Source organism: Pelodiscus sinensis, chromosome 2 (genome assembly GCF_049634645.1).
Source record: "Pelodiscus sinensis isolate JC-2024 chromosome 2, ASM4963464v1, whole genome shotgun sequence".
Lineage (NCBI taxonomy): Eukaryota > Metazoa > Chordata > Testudines > Trionychidae > Pelodiscus > Pelodiscus sinensis.
This window is the reverse complement of record NC_134712.1, coordinates 230,469,564-230,488,980: the sequence shown is the minus strand read 5'-3', so window position 1 is coordinate 230,488,980 and position 19,417 is coordinate 230,469,564. Positions and strand designations below refer to the sequence as shown.

At 40.7% G+C, this 19,417-nt stretch overlaps 1 protein-coding gene across 2 annotated transcripts in view; it reads left to right on the top strand.

The window, feature by feature from the left end:
* Positions 1-19,417, top strand: part of NRP1 (neuropilin 1) — a 171,750-nt gene that overhangs the window by 145,719 nt on the left and 6,614 nt on the right. Inside the window, exons 11-15 of one of the 2 annotated variants that reach the window (XM_006120737.4) lie at positions 2,743-2,826; positions 5,072-5,131; positions 13,880-14,017; positions 18,084-18,355; positions 18,836-18,929. In XM_006120737.4, the coding sequence (XP_006120799.1) occupies positions 2,743-2,826; positions 5,072-5,131; positions 13,880-14,017; positions 18,084-18,355; positions 18,836-18,929 (648 nt within the window). Of the gene's footprint in view, positions 1-2,742; positions 2,848-5,071; positions 5,132-13,879; positions 14,018-18,083; positions 18,356-18,835; positions 18,930-19,417 lie in introns of both variants that reach the window. The other variant, XM_075922674.1, reaches the window with a different exon arrangement.

The window sequence follows — 19,417 nt, the reverse complement described above, 5'->3', positions numbered from 1 at the left end:
GCCATTAGTGCTGGTTTTTGACCCAGTCAGTGTCCTCACTGAGGACATTTAAATATGTTTGGGGCACTAAATATTCTTTCCACAATTCCTTTTGTGAAGCCTAGTGATGGTCTCGCTGTATAGGGTCTTCTCTTCCTTTAAGTGATCTCAGGATTACTTGTCTATTACACTAAATGGACAGGCAGCATTTTTCAGAGAGACCAAAGATGCTTCCCTTATCCCCCAAAGGGGTTTGCAATCAAAGTAAGCTATATGATATGACACAGGAAGAGTAGGCTTCTAAGAAAGCGGAGATGGATTTACACAATCAGATGCTGAGGACACTTGTTTCTGCAAGGTGAACATCATGTTACCCACTGTGGTAGGTTTGATAGGTTGGATGAGTGGCTGTTATTGGTTTTGTGTTTGTTTTTTTGCTAACCAAGGCCCCAGTTCTGCATCAGGAATTTAGAAGATAGAAGGCTAGTCCAAGCAAAATTGAGGGATAAATCCTTCAAACATGCCCTGCAGTATCACAATGGCTTTATTTCTATGACCAGTTGTTATTGAAAATAGCAATAGTCCAGAATAGATAAAACTTTGAATCAAGTTCCCTTTGCTGACTATGCTGAGCCAGCAAATAGCACCTGGCATAGCTACACACTCCCTTTATAAAATCTAAATCTTAAGGTTAAACAGTGCGTCTGGTGTCTAAGTTTTGTGATTTCCCAGTTATTATCCCTGTTTATTTGGTGTGCATTGGGTCTTAGATACATTTCTGGCACCTTGCACAAATCGCAGCTCTTAATCAAAGAAACAAAAGCTCAGACCTTTAATGGATAGGCAACACCTACCAGAATAGTATCACCCGCCATAAGCAAGTCAGGTGGCCAGCAGGGATTGCTGACATCATTAATGTATCGTATTTACATATATCTTTAAAACAATAATTCTCAGATCTAAAAACTGAGCAATAGCATTGAAAGTGATGCTTTACTGTCACTGTTATCCTGCCTGTATTTAGATGGTTCCTCTCCCACATGCACTCTGGTGGGAGCTCCCCATTTTTAATGTTTATTTGTGCAAACAACAAAATGACACTTAAAACAGTAATCAGAAGAGTGAATTAACATTTATTTTAAAATGTCAAGGATTAATATGTGCTAAGAAAACTTTATTGCAGGGCTACTCAACATGTGGCCTGCAGCCCATTTGTGTGCCTGCAGTGCAGTTTGGGTTTATGCAGGGCGCAACACACGACTCGCGGGTGGGATCCTTTGAACATGACCTCCACTGGGAACAGGCTCCATAATGGCAGTTCAATATAATGATATTCTGTTGATATGCACTTTAGTAGTTAAAATCTTGGACTGTCATTGCTCATTAAAAGTGCTGTCATATGGGTGGAAATCGGGTAAATATTGCATTTTATTAATATCCTCAGAACTGAATTAAATGGGTATTGTGTTGTATAGTCTTGCCTTAATCTTTGTGCAGCCGGTCCCCGAGTTGCAAACGGTCGACTTACAACCATTCGCAGTTACGACCAAAGCTGTCATAAATGGCGGACCCGGAGTTACAAACGTGATCTGCGCTTACGAACAGCATGGTCGCGTGTAACTCAATGGGGTCAAACTTACGAATAAACCAAGTTACGACCAATTGCTTGGTCCGTAACCTGTTTGTAAGTCAGAGAAAAGCTGTATTCATGCCCATCAGTGTCAAATAAGCTATTTGCATGTATATTAGCATGTATATGCAACTTAAGTTGCGGCCCTCACCATGTGCTGTGAGTATCATTGTGGCCCCCGGGGCTTCCAAAGTTGAGTAAGCGCTGCTTTATTGCATAGAATTTAGGAAAGGAGGACTAACTCCAGATCAGCATAATCCTAAACATCAAACTGTGTCATAACTGATGCTGGAGCTAAATGGGAACAAGGGATCCTGAAGATAAATCCTATGATCAAGCTAGGGCAGGATCCTGCTGGAGAGTCCTGCTGGGAACTCATGGAGGAGCACATTTAGCTGCTGCACAGAAAAAGAGCCAAATGCCCCCCAGACTAACACATGCCGCTGGTGATGTGTATGTGCTCGGACAGCAGAGTCCTGGGCCTGCCTCTCTAATGAGAAATCATGCATGGCTGTGGTGCATAGGCCTACACGGCAGTGGCCTCTCCTGAAAGTGAAGTGAATACTCTGTGGGAAAAGGGCTTCTCCCTCTTCCCCTTTCTTCCCCTTCACACAGGCTTCTGCACATGCCCATGTTCCACTGCACAAAGCAACTTAATATGGCCCAGAGCAAAGCTTCTAGTGAACTATGTGAGTATGCACCAGTCATGCTGCTCCTTTTCAGCACATTCCCTCTCACTGCTGCATCCACCAACACCCTGCTCTGTAGGAAAAGGTTGGCTCTTGTACCAAATACAACATTTCCTCTGGTCCCCTCCCGTGTGTCCTGCCCTCTACTCTGCCAAGGTTTCACCCTTCTTTAATAGGAGCATATCACTCATCAAATTGTAAATAATAGAAGGATGTTGCTATGATTAAATCCCTCATTCCCTTCCAGCACTTCAGATCAAACACTCTTAATGAGAGGTGAAAGAGGGAGGCATGAACAGATCATAGCAAGGAAACTCAGGGGGATTTTTTTCACCTACCATAGCACGTGGCACAATATTCTTTGTTCATCAATATCGTACATCTTAGATTATGACAGGTCTCCGGAACACATTTTAATTGAGTAACCCTGGGATTTTGTTTCAGCACCTACATCAGTCCCTACCACTACAGAGGGCAATCCTGTGGATGAGTGTGATGATGACCAGGCAAACTGTCACAGCGGAACAGGTGATGACTACCAACTGACAGGTGCAGAAACCATCCTCATTCCATTGCAGCCTCATTTTAGATTATCTTGATCACCAATTACCAGCTAACTGTCTGTCTTGATTGAATCACTCATGTTAAATGGACATTGGTATGCAGTTTCTATTGTCTGCACTGTCACAACAGAGGCATCTGCAGTTTATATGTGACAATACTTTTGATTGTTTTCTCCACTGTGTAATTTTTGAGGCAAACAATAGTGATTAGCAGGCAGATAGGGCATTTTTGGACCAAGAATTGCATTTAATCAAATGCCCTATTTAACTTTCCCTCAGGAAAAAAAAAATCCCAGACTGACCTTTAGAAGGAGGTTTATTCTGACTTTAAGGGGAGCCCACAATGAGGGTAGAGCATCAAGAGGCCTATTTTCACACTTCTTTTGTACTCTTGTCATCTAGGCAGGATTCCCCGTACAGCTGCTGCCCTTTCCAAGGAGGCCATTGGGTAAATAAACTCACACACAGAGATCCACCTTCTCCACCGCCCTTCCAACACAGTCATACAGAAGGTGACATGCCCCACCAGCATGGAGATTGGTGGGCTAATATAGGAATAGATGGGATGTTTATGTTTCTTTTTTTATCTTGTGCATAGAGCCCTCTTCTCTTGGCAAAAGTTGGCCCTTAGGTATTTTTCTGGGGCTTACATATCCCAGAGGATTATGTGACTGATTTATTGGAATAGGCCCTCAGGTAGCAGAAATGTACATCTGCACTAACAGGACTAATTTTCATACAAACTGATATAAGCTATTTCACTATCATTCCCTTTTATGATTCGCCTACTAAATGTACATTGTGTCCTATATCCTTGGGGTTGAGAGCACTTTGGATAACCGTAAATAGTGGGAGCCCCTGTAAACGAGAAAAGATGTAAAAACCTGCACTTTCAGCATACAGCTCCTTCTGAGCCTTCACTGTATTTCCTGTAAACACTAGTTGTAAACAGAAGGTTTTATTTATAGTTTAAAAAATACAGCTCATCTGAGAAGTGACACTGCACAGTCACAGTCCCTGCTTTTCAAATCACAGAATCCCAGCTGATTTTTATTCTTTTGAAAATAGACAAAGCAGTGAATCTGAAATAAAAAAATACTGTCTGACTGCTAAGTAGTTCAGAAAGCTTTCAGCATCAATAAACCTTTGCAAACACATATCTCCAGAGCTGATTCAAACAAATCTGTGGCCTTCTGTGAAGACATTCCATTGGGACCCCTAGTTGCTAAGCTCACAATTTAGGAGCAGACCGTGAGTGACACAGGTGCCCAGTCTGTGCACTGAGGGAAAGAAGGAATGACCAAAAACAGACTCCTTGTTCAATCCCAGTAATATACAGTCCCTGCTCTCCAGGGAGCAAGGAACTGCAAGCCAATATACCTCTCAGGGCAGAAGGGTATGAAGTCATGGCCCCAACCATCCACACTGGCCAGCAGGGAGCAGTCAGTACCATCCAACACAAAGATGCAGCTTTCTGTCTTCCCTAAAGTGCCAGGCCACTGCAGGGAGGGAACAGAATTAGGTCTCCTGGTTCCCAGTCCAGTGTCCTATTTCCACTGCCCTGTACTGCCTTTTTATATACAACTTTTTCAATAAAGCTTTCAGTAAAAGAGTTCTTGTGCAAGAAGCTGCCAGTGTAGACATAGCCTCAGATTCTAGCTCAAAACCAGCTGAGCTGAGTTTTGAGGTGAACACTTCTCACAATTTAGGTGTAAGACAATGCTGGGGAAGGCTGCTATAGTTGCTGGAAATGTACTTGGTTCCCTAACTGATTTGGGAGGCAGAATAGTATGGATGAGTTAGCACAGAGGTAGGTTTTAGGAAGTTCTTAATCCTAATCCCCAGCTCTACTACTGATTTGCTGTAAATTACTTCATTTCTCTGCTTGATTTTCACCATTCATAAAATGAGGACAATCACAGTGTGTGTTGTGAGCATAAATTAGTGTTTGTAAAGGGTTTCTTAGATATGAAATTCTACATATATGCTGCTTTTATTGTATTTTCTGTAATTCTCTTGCTGGTAAAGGAAACCCAATCTCTCTATATGTATGTGTGTGTGTGATTTATTCATGCATATTCACATATTTATGTGCTTAGCCAGACATACATCTCAGCAATATTTTACATGTATATTTAGAAACTTCCTAATAATCATTGTGCCTTACTGTCCTGTTTCATGTGTTATACCATGTATACTTTATTTTTCAGGTGGTACTACAGTGCTGACTACAGAAAAGCCGACAGTAATAGACAGTACATTACAGCCAGGTAAAAAAATAAATCTTCTCATTAAAAACATAGTAAATTCCTTACCCCATCTCATGCCAAAGACAAAAATAATGAATTGCAGCAGTTCCTGGCTTTCTATTACCTAAAAGTCTCTGAAGTAAAGACGCATCTGGTCTCTGACCTTTGTACAGTAAATATTTAACTCCTTTCATCCACATGTATATGCAGTAGACAACAAGATTTCCTTCTGCAAATGCCTAATGGTAACAATAGTAGTTATAAACTAAACTAACTTAATCACACCACAAATTCCCTTTAAATGCAGCATATGCATGACACAGTGTGTTTGCAAACTCCAAAGGAAAAAACAAACAGACACAAAGCAGATTCACTATTGACATCCTTTGCAATTCTGCAAAGCCAAGACAAAGTTTGCCAGTTTTCTCCACCACAGAGTTGGCAAGCTTACAATATTATTTTCTAGCAAGCACTCTCAAAATGGAGTTATATAAGCTACTACCATAATCTTGCACTAAGAAGAAAGGAACTGTCTCTGGCAGCAAGTCATCTTTCCTTAATCGATACGATAGCTAACAATCTTTCATTTGCCACTCTCCCCTCACTCACTTCATATGCCAGGTTTCAACAGCATTTGAGTTCTGGTCATTTTTAATATCCTGTACAATTTAAAAAAAAACAAACAAACTCCTAAAGTATAAACAGCAATTCTAAATGCTCTGCATTAATAATTGTGGGTTGGGGAGGAGGTCAATGTTCAGTTACTCCCATTTCCTTTAGTAAAGTGCAGCCAGGCACAGTCTCTGATGTAATTTATGAACAGGGTGTGTATGTGTATACACAAGTGTTTCCTCCACAATAAAACACTATCAGGCATTGCTTTAAGCAAAAAAGAATTGTGTTAATAATTAAAATGTTTCTTTAAGGACATTGTTGATCTGATTAAGAAACAAAATTGACTTAGTTTAGAATTAGTTTCTATTCTTAATTTCTGAATTCCCATGCTGCAGCGGTGACAACTTTCCCCTACTTCAGAATGTATGGCTCTTGTCCTAAACATTTGTTAGCATGTATTATTCTGAGAATCACCCTGCTTTTGAGTCCAGGTGGGTGCTCAAGACAGAAAACTCTGTCTCTCTGCTCCTGTACCACCTTCACTGGAGGGAACAACCAGCTTGCAAATAGAGCTAGTCAGTAAAAGCTTGACAAAGCAGCTATCCATCAGAAAGCGCTGTTCTGTCAAAATCAAAACACTTAGTGACATCGTGGCAAAGTTGTCACCATTTTGTTTTTGTAGTTAAAAAAATGGGAGGGGTGGAGGATTCCATAACATCCCATTAGGACATGTTCAGAATAAAACATTTTGCTTTTTCCTTTCTAACATTTTTATTGTCTATTATTTATTGTAACAAAACATTCCAACCAAGCCAACGTGATTGTTTTTTTTACTTTGCTTTCACTGAGAATTTTGATTTTTTTTATTTTGTGCCAAATTGGAATGAGAACAAATTTGGAAATCTCAAAATCCTCCATAAAATGGAATTTCCACTCTGCATACAGCTCCACTTGCAAGTGATGCTGACTCTTGTTGGCATGGTTGGAGTGTTCCATAATATGACTGACTACTTTTGACAAGTACAGGGGAGAGTTTCTCGGGATCTCTTTATTGTCTTTCTGTAATTCCCCTAGCACTGCCTTTACCTGCCTTGTGATGAGCCAGCTTTTTTTCCAGCTAAAGACATTGATCTGAGGCACCCTTTTGAGTTTGCCAATGTTATTTCCCTGCATTGTTCAGTCAGAGTCACTTGTGTCTCCAGGCACTGCTTCCTCCCAGGACATAAGGAATAAATTCTGATCCCAAACTCCAGCTCTCCATGTGGCAACACATTGCAAAGCCTGATAGACAAAGGCATCCAAATAAATTAGTGATGGCCCCTGAAAAATATTGATAAATAAAAACAAAAGTTCCAGAATTTTTGCACTGCTTCAGTGCAAGACATCCTTTTAAAGGGCCAGCCAGCTGAGCATACTCGCTAACACTGGGGAATCCTCTAGTGACATGAAGCCAATATATGTGGGTTTGCACCCATTCCTTCTGTCATAAGGATCAGCATAAGGCAGAAAGGGAATGAGTGAGTTTGGGCAGGACAGGATCAGGCAGAGTATAAGATCCCTAGCCAGATCCCCAGCCTCTGTAGCTGCTGGTTGCAGCAGTGTAATTTAAACTAGCCTTGAAGCCAGTCTAATCTATTCCAGGGACCTTTCTTTGGCCTCTACTGACCATTGGGGAAGTGGCATAGAGACACCTCTCTCCACCTTCTCTCCTCACCTCCCCAAGTGTCAATTCATACATATGACTGAGCCCTCAGATTCAATCCTGGTTCTATTTAAATCAATGCATCTTTTGCCATAGACTACTGGCTATGTCTGAGGCTATGTCTACACTACAGAGTTTTTGCAGAAAAACAGCTGGTTTCTTTCCGCAAAAACTCATGGAGCATCCGCACCTTAAGCGTATAAATCGAAAGATCAGAGCGGCTTTTGCACAATTGGTAATCCTTATTGTATGAGGAAGAACACTTTTTTGCGCAAGAGCTCTTGTGCAAAAAGGCATGTGTGGATGGAGAAGTGGGGGTTTTGAGCAAGAAGAGGGAAGAGAAAAAAGCACAGGTGCCCTGGTGGCCATTCTGTCCATAGCAATCACTGCTTACTTGTGAGAGAACATCCAGGCAGTCTGGACGCTCTCTTGTGCAAAAGTGCATCACTTTTTCGATGTGTTTTTGCAGTGTGGATACTCTCTTGCGCAAGACGTTTTTGCAGAAGATCACTTCTGAAAAAAGCTTATTGCACAAGAAGGTTGCAGTCTAGGCGTAGCATGAGAGTCTTGAGGAAGTTAGAAAAAAGAGTAATATTAAAAATGTTTTAATGTTTGAACTTTCTTAGGAGAAGATCTAAACTGCTTGTAAAACTTGAAAAGTATGGAGCCACCCACACACCTGCCAGTGACAATCCTTCCTTCACTTGACAAATGCTGTTCCTGCACCTTGTCCATCCAGCTTTTTTTAAACATGCTTTTTTCAGTAGCAAGGAATTGATTGGAAGAGTGGCATGCTCAACTCTTCCCTATTTATACATAAACCAAGCTGTGCATTTGCATTATATGTGCTCAGCAGGTGTAACTCAGGAACATCAATACATCTTGGCTGCGTCTAGACTGGCATGATTTTGCGCAAATACTTTTAATAGAAAAGTTTTTCCGTTAAAAGTATTTGCACAAGAGAGCGTCTATCCTGGCATGTGCCTTTGCGCAAAAGATTTGCTTTTGTGGAAAAGCATCTGTGCCAGTGTAGACGCTCTCTTGTGCAAGAAAGCTCCGACGGCCATTTTAGCCATCGGGCTTTCTTGCGCAAGAATACTTGCTTAAGAGGGCTTATCCCTAAGCGGGAGCGTCAGAGTATTTGCTCAAGAAACACTGATTTTGTACATTACAAAGTCAGTGTTCTTGCGCAAATACTCGCAGCCAGTGTAGATAGATGGCAAGATTTTGTGCAAAAGCAGCCGCTTTTGTGCAAAATCATGCCAGTCTGGATGCAGCCCAAATGTTTTGTTTCGTGCAACTCTAAAATCTGGTTTACAGAAGATACTTTAAGGGAAACAATGGGGTTAAAGGCTATGACAATAAATACTTTTAAGATAATGTGTCTGATTCTCTTTAGACTAAAGCAGCTTTACACCACTATAGTACTGTAAAAGAATCTTAAAGTGTGTGAAAATATAATTTACACACAGTTTTAGGCTGCTATACACTGCCAGAATGGTAGAAAGTCCCTTCCTGTAAACGAGAAACAGGTCCATTATGTCAGCATTGGAGTGGTCCAATTCTGTTTATAAATTCCCATTTTAATGTTCAGATACTTCTCATAAACAGTATATATGAAGAGTTTTTCTAGGTCCTGAATGCCAGCCTGATCCTTCTTGCCTCCTGTTTGTGAAACTGTAGAAATATGTCAGGCTGTATCCAAGAAAAGATAAATTGACTTGCAAGAAACTCACCCAGCTCGATTTTCAAATGACTAGCAGTAATGAATACAGCTGTGAGCAAGATGTAGCCTAGAAGTACAGCCATTGGCTGTTTTCTAAAAAGGAGAAATTGATTTAATTCCATACCACATAAACCCACATTTTTGAAGATTGGGGATTTTGCCACATATAATAAATTGGTTTAATTACATTCCACATAAACCTTCATTGTTAAAGATTGAGGATTCTGCTGCACATAATCAATTCATTCTAGTACAAACGCCCAGATATGCATTTGCACTAAGGCCACTTTACTTCATGCTGTTGATAAATAGCAAATATAATGATTGCTTAACTGATATTGAGAGGATCACTGTAGTCCAGTGGCATTGAGCCAGTGCCGCAATGTCTGCATTTCCTTTCTCCCACCTGCCAACATAGGGTACCTATGGGAATGTCTGTTGTTTACCTCTAGCTACTAGAACACCTTTGTAGGCCCTTTGACAGCATGATCTAGTGCAACTCTACACTGGGTGCTCCTCAGCCAAGTCTATAGCTAAAATATCAATTTCTCGTGTTATGAGCCTTTTTTAACTCCTAATCTCCTAATGCCCATTCTTTCACTTTCACATTAAGGTGTTTTGTAAACATGCTGATATGTCTTGCCTTTCCCTCACATTACCGCTCTGTTTTTTTCTGAAATAAGTGTTAGCACCAGAAGAATTTTTGAGAAAACAATAAGGACAGCACATTTTTTTAGTATTAACTAATTTTTGCTAGACCTACTGTTATCCGGTAGTGGTGTAAAATCCTGATTAATCAGTTAACCGGTTAAATGTTAGGTTAGTCTCCACTGGTTAACCAGAACCAGTAAGCATCATCAGTTAACCTTTCATCATTCCTGTTATTTTGTTCCCTGTTCCTCGTCTCCTTTCTTAGGTAAACAGTCCCAGTCTTCTCAGTCTCTTTGTATTTGTTTGCACTATGTGATAGCTTCAGACCAATGTGCTGCATCTACCACAGTTTTCCTGTAGTATGGTTTGTATGTTGTGAGGGATGTCACAAGCTTTGGTGTTCATTAAGGTAAAGGTCATTTGAGAGTTTTTCTACTTTTTTTAAAGTCCTAGTTTATGGATGTGATGTCACAACCATGTGATACGACTGTCTCTTGAATCATCTTTTAACTGCAAAAGGACATATTTTGCTAATCTAAAGACTTTTATATCATGACTTTCTTCCTTCAAAACTTCTGTTGACTTTTGAGTGTCTCCTTTTAGGCCCTAATTCCTTTTATCTTTACTCAGGGCCCCACTGTCTGTAGGAATAATTAATGGAGGGGAAGGAAACTCAGTTAGTTTCATTTTGTGGAGTTTCTTTTTCTTTCCTCGGGGCCAAATGGTTTTGCTCCTTCAGACTTTGGACCTTCACAGTCCAAACAAAGCCTGGGGGGGGGGGGGGGGGGGGAGCTACCAGAATCAGGAATCTTTCTTGCCTGTCTTCTACAATCCAGCACTGTTATTTCTTCATGGACCCTTTAGGAGCCATTGGTCCAAGGGTTCCCCAACTGAAATTGCCTCCTGTACCTTTCAACGGGGTGGCTCATATAAAAAGGGGGAACTCAGTAATATCTCAGGTATTGCACTGTATTTGCTTTGCCTTTCCGTGAGCGTTAGAGAATGAAAAGGAGCCCAGCTCAGGACCCAAAGTTGATATTGATGGGAGAATGGGATAGAGATGTGAATGACTAGTCAACTATCTGATAAGCAAATGTGCCATGTGGAGCCTGGGGCCAGACCCTGGGCTCCATGTGGTGCTACCACTTTGAAATGCTGGTCCTGGGCTGCATGTGGCATTTCAAAGTGGCAGTGCTGTGTGGAGCCTGGGGGTCTGCCGCTTTGAAACACCACATGCAGCCCAAGGCTAGCAGGGAAGTCCCAAGCTGGCCGTGGGTTCCATGCGGTACTGCCGCTTTGAAACACCACAGAGAACACGAGGTTAGCGGGGGACTGTTTGAGTCCCCCACTGGCCCCATGCTCCCCACAGCACTTTACCCTTTGAAGTGTAGTAATAGCCCTTGGGCTGTTGCTACACTTCAAAGGTGGCGGTGCCCTTATCGACAAATCAAATAGTCGATGCAAATTGCATCGACTATTCGATTAGCCAATTAATCTAAATTTAACATCCCTAGAATGGGGCCCTCTGTTCTTACCTGCAGAAAACTTTCACTGATGTTAACTGAAATTTTTCCTGAACAAGGACTGACTCAAAAGTGAGTAATGACTTCAGGATTTGGCCCTCTGAGAAGTCGTGTTGTTGAGAGTGGGGAATTGTTCAACTGTGAGTTTTCATTGCTTCAGACGAACCTCTCTTCCAAAGAAGACAGAATGTAACAGATTTAGAAACAATTTTTGGAAACCAGAAATGCAAAGAATTCTACCCTATCTTTTGTATAATCTATTCATTCAAATTCCAATTTCCATTGAAAACTATGTTGTATTAAGCCTTCAGGCAGAGTTGAAGGGAACCTGAAAACAAGATATGATCTCATCTTGACCATACTAAACCGCATAATACGAGACTTCCCTTTTTTTACACTGAACTTGTGGGCAATGGGCCACATTTGTCTTTCCATTTTTGAATTGTCCATTTCAATGCTGCCATCTTGTGGGCTAAATTGTTTGAAAGATGCTGACATTGTTTGCTATTAAACCTATGAACTGTTTAATTGCCAAAAAGCTTTTCCTACAGAGTTGTATGCTGTGTTGTTATAGCCAGGTTGGTCCCAAATCTTTTCATTTGTATTTTTAACTTGTTGTTGTTGTTACTCAAATTTTATTGTGCACTATTATACAGATCAAAATGTTTTGGCATGAGCAAGTAGCAAAAATTTCTGACAATTGGAACAGACTCTTCTTTGAGCCACAACTCTTATAACAAAAGTTATTTGATAATGTCTAGAAGAGGAGATGAGTTAATCAGATCACATAAATTCAAAGGCTGTGTCTACACTGGCATGAATTTCCGGAAATGCTTAAAACGGAATACTATTCCGTTTTCAGTTTTTCCAGAAAAGGAGCGTCTACATTGGCAGGCTGCTTTTCCGAAAAAGCCCTTTTTCCGGAAAAGCGTCTGTGGCCAATGTAGACGCGCTTTTCCGGAAAAGAGCCCCGATCGCCATTTTCACTATCGGGGCTTTTTTCCGGAAAAGACTACTGGGCTGTCTACACTGGCCCTTTTCCAGAACAGTGTTCCGGAATAAGGACTTATGCCCGAGCGGGAGCAGAATAGTTTTTCCGGAATAGTGGCTGATTTTGTACAGTAGAGCATCATTGCTTTTCTGGAAATTCAAGGGCCAGTGTAGACAGCTCGCAGCTTATTCCGGAAAAGCGGCTGATTTTCCGGAATAAGTGGCCCAGTGTAGACACAGCCAAAGTGAATAAATTCTTTCTATCTATCTATCTATCTATCTATCTATCTATCTATCTATCTATCTATCTATCTATCTATATCAGAACAGCTAAAAACCTCATACCAGTTCTGTAGCTCTCTTCAGAGGCATAGATAAATCCTTGAATTTTTGATGAATTAACCAAACCAAATCTCCATGCAGTTCACTCATCACTAATTAAGAAATTCTCATTTTGTGGCTTTGGCATATGACTCTCAAGTACATTTTTAATACAAATATCATTATGAATAATAATGTGGGTAGGCAGAGAGTTGGCAGTTACCATGTATATGCTGTTGAAATAAATCATTCTTGCATTTTAATGTAAAGCCATTGGCATAACTATCTGTAGGGCTTAACTGGCCTAAGATATTACTACACTACGAGTTAGGGGTGTGATTCCCATGCTTGTGTATACAGTACAGGAAGCCAGCATAAGTATAAATAGCAATGTAGCCACCAATGTACTTGCCATGCCTCCACCAGTGCCATCGGGGTTTCATTGCTATTTATTCTCATGCTAGCTCACTGAGGAGTACCGAAAAATCAAATTACACCCCTAGCTTGTAATCCCCTCATCAAATCACATCCCTAGCTTCTAATGTAAATGTTGCCTACAAAGCCCTGTGTCGGTGCATGTGGAAGAACCATGCTGCAGCTGGATTCCCAGGTGGAACTGTGCAGCAGGTGCTCCATCACCCTATCCTCCACATTTCATGGAGCCTATGCTGCTTACTGGTCTCTCATCCCAGTCCTTTTGTTGAAGAGACTAGCACCAACACATAGATCAGTGGATTTATTCCCCAGCCACATTGTGGTTGGCTCTTTTAAATGAGCAAGGTTCCTTGCTATAGTCTGACCCATAAAAACAGGAGAAAATAGCTACATAATTATTGGCATTAACTCACTACTTAAGCCAGTGGTCCCCAATGCGGTGCCCGCAGGCGCCATGGCGCCCGCCGGGACATTTATGTATGCCCACCTAGCGCCTCCCCCGGGCATATGTGCAGCCCCCGAGTACCCGGCAAATGCGTGGTGCTGTCCTGGGCACATGGCGCATGCGCGGTCCCTGCCCCTGGGCGGCCCAGCAGCCCCGTGCGGTGCCTGCCACCCAAACATCTCAGAAACCCCAGCTATTTCACAGAAATTCTGATCTGTAGGGGCTTCTCATAATATCTAGTAGAAATGGTTACTCCATCAGCTATTCAAGGTAGGTGGTTGTTGTTGCTTAAATAAAAAAATCAAAGTTATATTGATAAATTATATCATTTTTCTTGCTTCATCTTGCCATGTTCCTGCAGGGTTGCCAGCATATGGTTTCAACTGTGGATTTGGCTGGGGATCCCACAAAACTTTGTGCCACTGGGAACACGACAGCCAAGTGGATTTAAAGTGGTCAGTTCTGACTAGCAAAACCGGGCCTATTCAAGACCATTCAGGTAATCCTGAGTTCATGATGAAATCACTTTTCATGGAAAATGGATATTTGTTTAGTGCCAGAGAATCTTCCAGACTGTATGACTTTGTTGTATCAAGCGAAGTAACCTACATTCTAAAACATGTCTTTTCAGGAAGGCTGTGGCCTACTTAACCCAAGCCATGACTTACACTCATGGTCTCCAGAGTATGATACTGCCTCCCAAAAGCAGTGTACCTTTTTTATAGGAAATGAAGACAATAATCACTCCCAATTCCCCCAGATGATAACTTACCTATGGGGCACTAAGATGTCAAGTGACTACAGCAATACTCTCCCATCCAGTCACTCACCTGTAATTGCTATTTGACACCTTATATAATCATGAATGAATACTTAGGCATTCTTGTTAATATTTATGGGTATATATCTACCAGAGGAGCCATATGTAAGATATAATTGTAACTTCCAAGGCTTCTTCAAACATCCACCCACCTCAAATGGTATCCCCCCTCCACACATGTGGTTCCTCCAAGCAATAACACTCAAGGAACTGATTGGCTGGTGCTAAGAAACCGTTTTCCAAGAAGTGTCTCCTTACTTGAGTTTCAGCCTAGCAGGGTAAAGAATACACACATGAGCACCAGAGAAGGGAGGGCATTTCATGACCTGCCCATCTTTAGTTTTAGTGTTCTCTTTTTATATGTGTAGACTAATTAAATGTACTCACAATGAATTCTCCCTTTCCACTTTTGCAGCCCCTTTGCCTAATGAGAATGACAAGGAAATTAGATAAAATTGGACTCCTTAAATTCTGAGACACTTTCAATTGAATCTTGAGACAAGTACTGTAGTTTTAGAAAAAAAACTTAAAATACTTTGACTATAAATGGCACTGTACAAATAAATGGCATCAAATTAACTATACGCAGTTAACTGAAATGAAGGCTGTAATGGTAGAAAAATTGATGCAAAGTAAAGTTAAATGGCTCAGTAAGATCTGACATTGAAAGGAGGTTAAAAGCTACGTTAGCCAGAGACTGACAAAATCTAAAAGGCATGCATAAGTAAAGCTCTAATTAAGACAACGAAGACAGAGTTCCTGACCCAGCACTACAATAATATTCTGGAAATGAGAAATATATGCACTTTGCTACCAAAGATTATGGAGGCTAAACTTGTCTTCAGTCTAGAGCTGAAAAAATGATATTTCTTAAATGAGATTGTGTTATTTCCACAAAATTCTGCTATTACAGAGACTTTTTTATTTCCAGTAGCTAGCCTTGAGAAGTTTCCATGTTGGTGTCCTGAAGGCCATTTCCCTCCCTCCTACTGCATCACAAAAAAAGATTTCCTACATTTCCTTTCTGACTCATAGGTGGTTTCCCCCCTGCCTTGCTTGCCATCTAGTAAGCAGCAGCTACAAAATGGTTATGTAGGCAGATTACTATCGAGCAGTGTAGCTCCACAGAACTACAGTGCTCAACAAAGCTGATCAGTATCTGAAGTCACAAAGTTAGGCAATGTTTATTCTAGAGATCTTTATATATTGTGAGAGAAATGTTTGGCCATTTTGAGTCACATTCTGCTCTCATTTTCACATGTATATATCTGGAGTAACTCCACTGAAGTTATTTTCACTTCAGGAGCCCCCACCCTGAAGCAAATGTTTTAAGACTGCAAGGCCATGACTTCAGCATACACATGTAGTATGTGAGCCTCATCTGAATAAGTCTTTGAACCTCCATATTATATTTTGGACTGACTTGGTTTTCCCAACCTAGTCATTATTTTAACTCTTTAGTCATTTCCCTTCACTACCTCCCTTGCCCTCCCCCCCCAATCTAGGGTTTCCTTATCACCACCCTATAGACATACTTGCACATGTATATGTTGCAGTTTGAACAGAAGGGAGGACTGGGAAGAACATTCAGACACAGAAATCTTTGCCTGGGAAGCTTAACAGCACGTCACTGCAGTGAGAATGACTCACATTATTTTCTTATGGTTCATCCTGGCTCCTGTGCAGAGCTCTTCCAAAGCTCATTCGGTGGTACATCCCCTTTACACTGGGTATCTGACTGAACACTGATGAATCTATCAAAGTAGAAACACCTCTTTGTCACATTAGAAAGACCAGTTCTCTCCCTGCCAGGGGCGGCCCGTGAGCCTACGCAAACTAGGCAGTTGCCTAGAGCGCCACTGGCCCGGGCACCTGATGATGACATCATGGCCATGCAGGCGGGAGCACCGATCGCACTGCCCGCCTGGGGCACCAGCTGCTGCAGCCAACCTCTGGCCACTCCTGCTCCATGTAATTGTCTTTAGCCCCTGGTTCTCACTCTGCTCTTCCTTCTTCCTGGTTCAGCTTTTATTGTCTCCTCCCTCGCATATTTCCAAGAGTGGAGTGGCACAACTGGTCTGCCCCCATTGGACCAGTTTGGAACTACATTACAACAAATCAACAAAACACTCAGTTGCTACAACCTTAGAATTATTTTCTTTTGTTTAAAAACCAGAACTGTGCTCAGGCACAGATTACCTAATGACAGGTGTTATTAACAGGTGTTAAACCTGTTGTTGTTCCTTTTCTCCCTCCTATATTCAAAATCACTTTGTACTAGTGAGAGTAAAATGCCACTTGCATCTCTTCAATGTTGAGAACTTCATCTGCAATCACAATGCATTGTTACCTGATTTCAGGATGTGTTTTATTGTCCTGCCACCTGAGACATTTGTAGGAATCTATTTTAGAGGTTTAAGGATTATGAATCAGATCCTCGTTTGGTGTAAATGGATATAACATGACTGACATCCATAGAGATTTTCTGATTCACATCAGCTGAAGGTCTGATCTGATAACTGTGTATGTGTATAGACTAATTGTTGTTGGATGGAAATTTAAATTCTTTGTTGGTTGGACATTACAAGAAACATACTGGTAAAATTTTGTTACTGCAACTGAACAAAATTTATACGTTCTCCTCCCTTAATGTCATTAAGACTGGGATTCCTAAAGAAGCATAAGAGTACATCTACACTATACGATAAGGTCAAATTAAAATATGCAACTTCAGCTACATTAATTACGTAGCTGAAGTCAAAGTACCTTAACTTGACTTTTGGCACTGTCCACACTGCAGGAAGTCAAAGGGAGCACATTCTATCTTCACCTTCCCTTATTTTTCATGGAAGCAGGACTACTGGCATCGACTGGAAAACCCTTCTCAGTTCAAATTAGTGTGTCTTCACTAGACCCACTAATTCAAACCCTGGAAGATTGACAGCGGCAGCTTCAATCTTCTCTGTAGTGTAGACATACCGTAAGTGAGTAAGGCACCCAAATCCTAAAACAACTAACTCACTTGCACTCTTTGGAAATCCCAGCCACATTTTTGATATTTTGTAAGACTATCTTACACAAATATATTCAACCAAAATGCATCCCTGCAATCAACCAAGTAATTAGAGAAATCAATTTGTCAAAACATTATTTATTGTGGATTCAGCTTTACATTGAATCATTTCTGCAGTAATGTTTGTATTTCAGTTCCTGATGTCTATCAATAGTTATTCAAAATGATTTTATACTTCTATGTTTGTCCCATCTTAAAAAAAAACCTGCAACATTTTTTAAAAAGTAGCCATTCACACAGTAAATGTATGGCAAGCCAAGACATACTTATTCCTAGCCCTAGCACTATGGATATCTCTTGTTAGTAGGCACACACTGAAATACAAAACACTCGTTGTAATAAGCCATGTTTTAATTTCCTTTTCTGAACAATTGCGAGTGACCTCTGCATGCCTCAGCAGTGAAAATCAACCATGGTGCTATGGTTCAGTTCACTATCAGACTTACTCATCATGGTGAATTACAGAAAGTCATCAGCAGTGATTTACAACTAACAAACATTGCTACTGCATTTTTTAAAATTCCTGACATAATTACTCTGTCTAGCTCAACACTGTAACTCTTGACAGATAAATGTGGAAGAGGACAGAATGATTTGGAATATTGTGGTTTGTTAGACTAACAAAAAATGAAAGTTGGTCACTGTTTCTAATACAGTGTTATTGTGACACAGGCGATGGCAATTTCATTTACTCACAAGCTGACGAAAACCAGAAAGGCAAGGTTGCACGGCTGCTAAGCCCTCTGATTTACTCTCAGAACTCTGCACACTGCATGACTTTCTGGTATCATATGTCTGGGCCCCATGTTGGCACCCTGAAGATCAAATTGAGATACCAAAAGCCAGATGAATATGATCAGGTTCTATGGACACTGAGTGGACATCAAGGGAACTGCTGGAAAGAAGGACGCGTCCTTCTTCACAAGTCTGTGAAACATTATCAGGTAAGATTGGTTGGATTTGTTCTGGGGTAACAAAGCCAAGGTCTGAGAGACTGTGCTGGCTATATTTCATATGAGAGAGTAGAAAATGTCAAGGATCAATTTTTGTAGATAGTATTGTAGCTGCATATGGGATGTTATTGCTGTGACAATAATAATAGTGGCATAGTTCATGGGATTCTAGAAGACAGTGAAACAAGCAATTTGTTGCAGAAGGCAAGATGAACTGCTTTACAATTCATCTGTCACCTTTTGTAAACCTTCAGACTCACTAAGTCTATTGTTCACTTAGAAAAGGTGTGAAATTACATAATGCAATATTGTCATTCAACAAATATTGACTAAAAACAAGCAAAGTGTATGCACGTGTGACATCATGTGAATTTAAGCTTGATGCTTTTTTAAAATACTAATTGAGAATTCCTGAACATGGTTACTGGGCATTTATACTAATGCCAATGTGAAATTATCTGATTTTGTCAGGTTGTTGTCGAGGGAGAAATTGGAAAAGGACATGGAGGAATTGCTGTAGATGACATTGATATTGACAACCGTATAGCACAAGAGAATTGCCAAAGTAAGTATAACTAGCGGGAAACCACAAAAGTCTCATCCAGAACAGTATTCATTCTGCTCTAATGGCTGTTGTTTTGCTAAAAAAAGGGTTATATCATGCAACTGATTTCTTTATTGAATATAGTGAGATTTTTGCACTCTAAACAAGGTTATGATATAGCCTACTGCCTCAGTCTTTACTTAGGCAAAACTCCCAATAAATTCAAGGATGGCAGGATCAGCAGCAAGATGGTACATGCCTCCATCTTGGATAGACTAATTCTGAAATACCAACATCAAACGATACAATCATACAATCAAACCATACAACCAAAGAAGGGGAGAACAACCATACAATCAAAGAAGACAGAAATTAAAAGGCATTTTAGATCATCATGCTAATATTTTGGGCCCTTTTGTTCTTATTCTTATTGCTGTTCAGAATTCTAGTCGTTTTAGTATGATCAGTGAATTTCATGAACATGCTGTTTACTCCTTCTTCTAACTCAT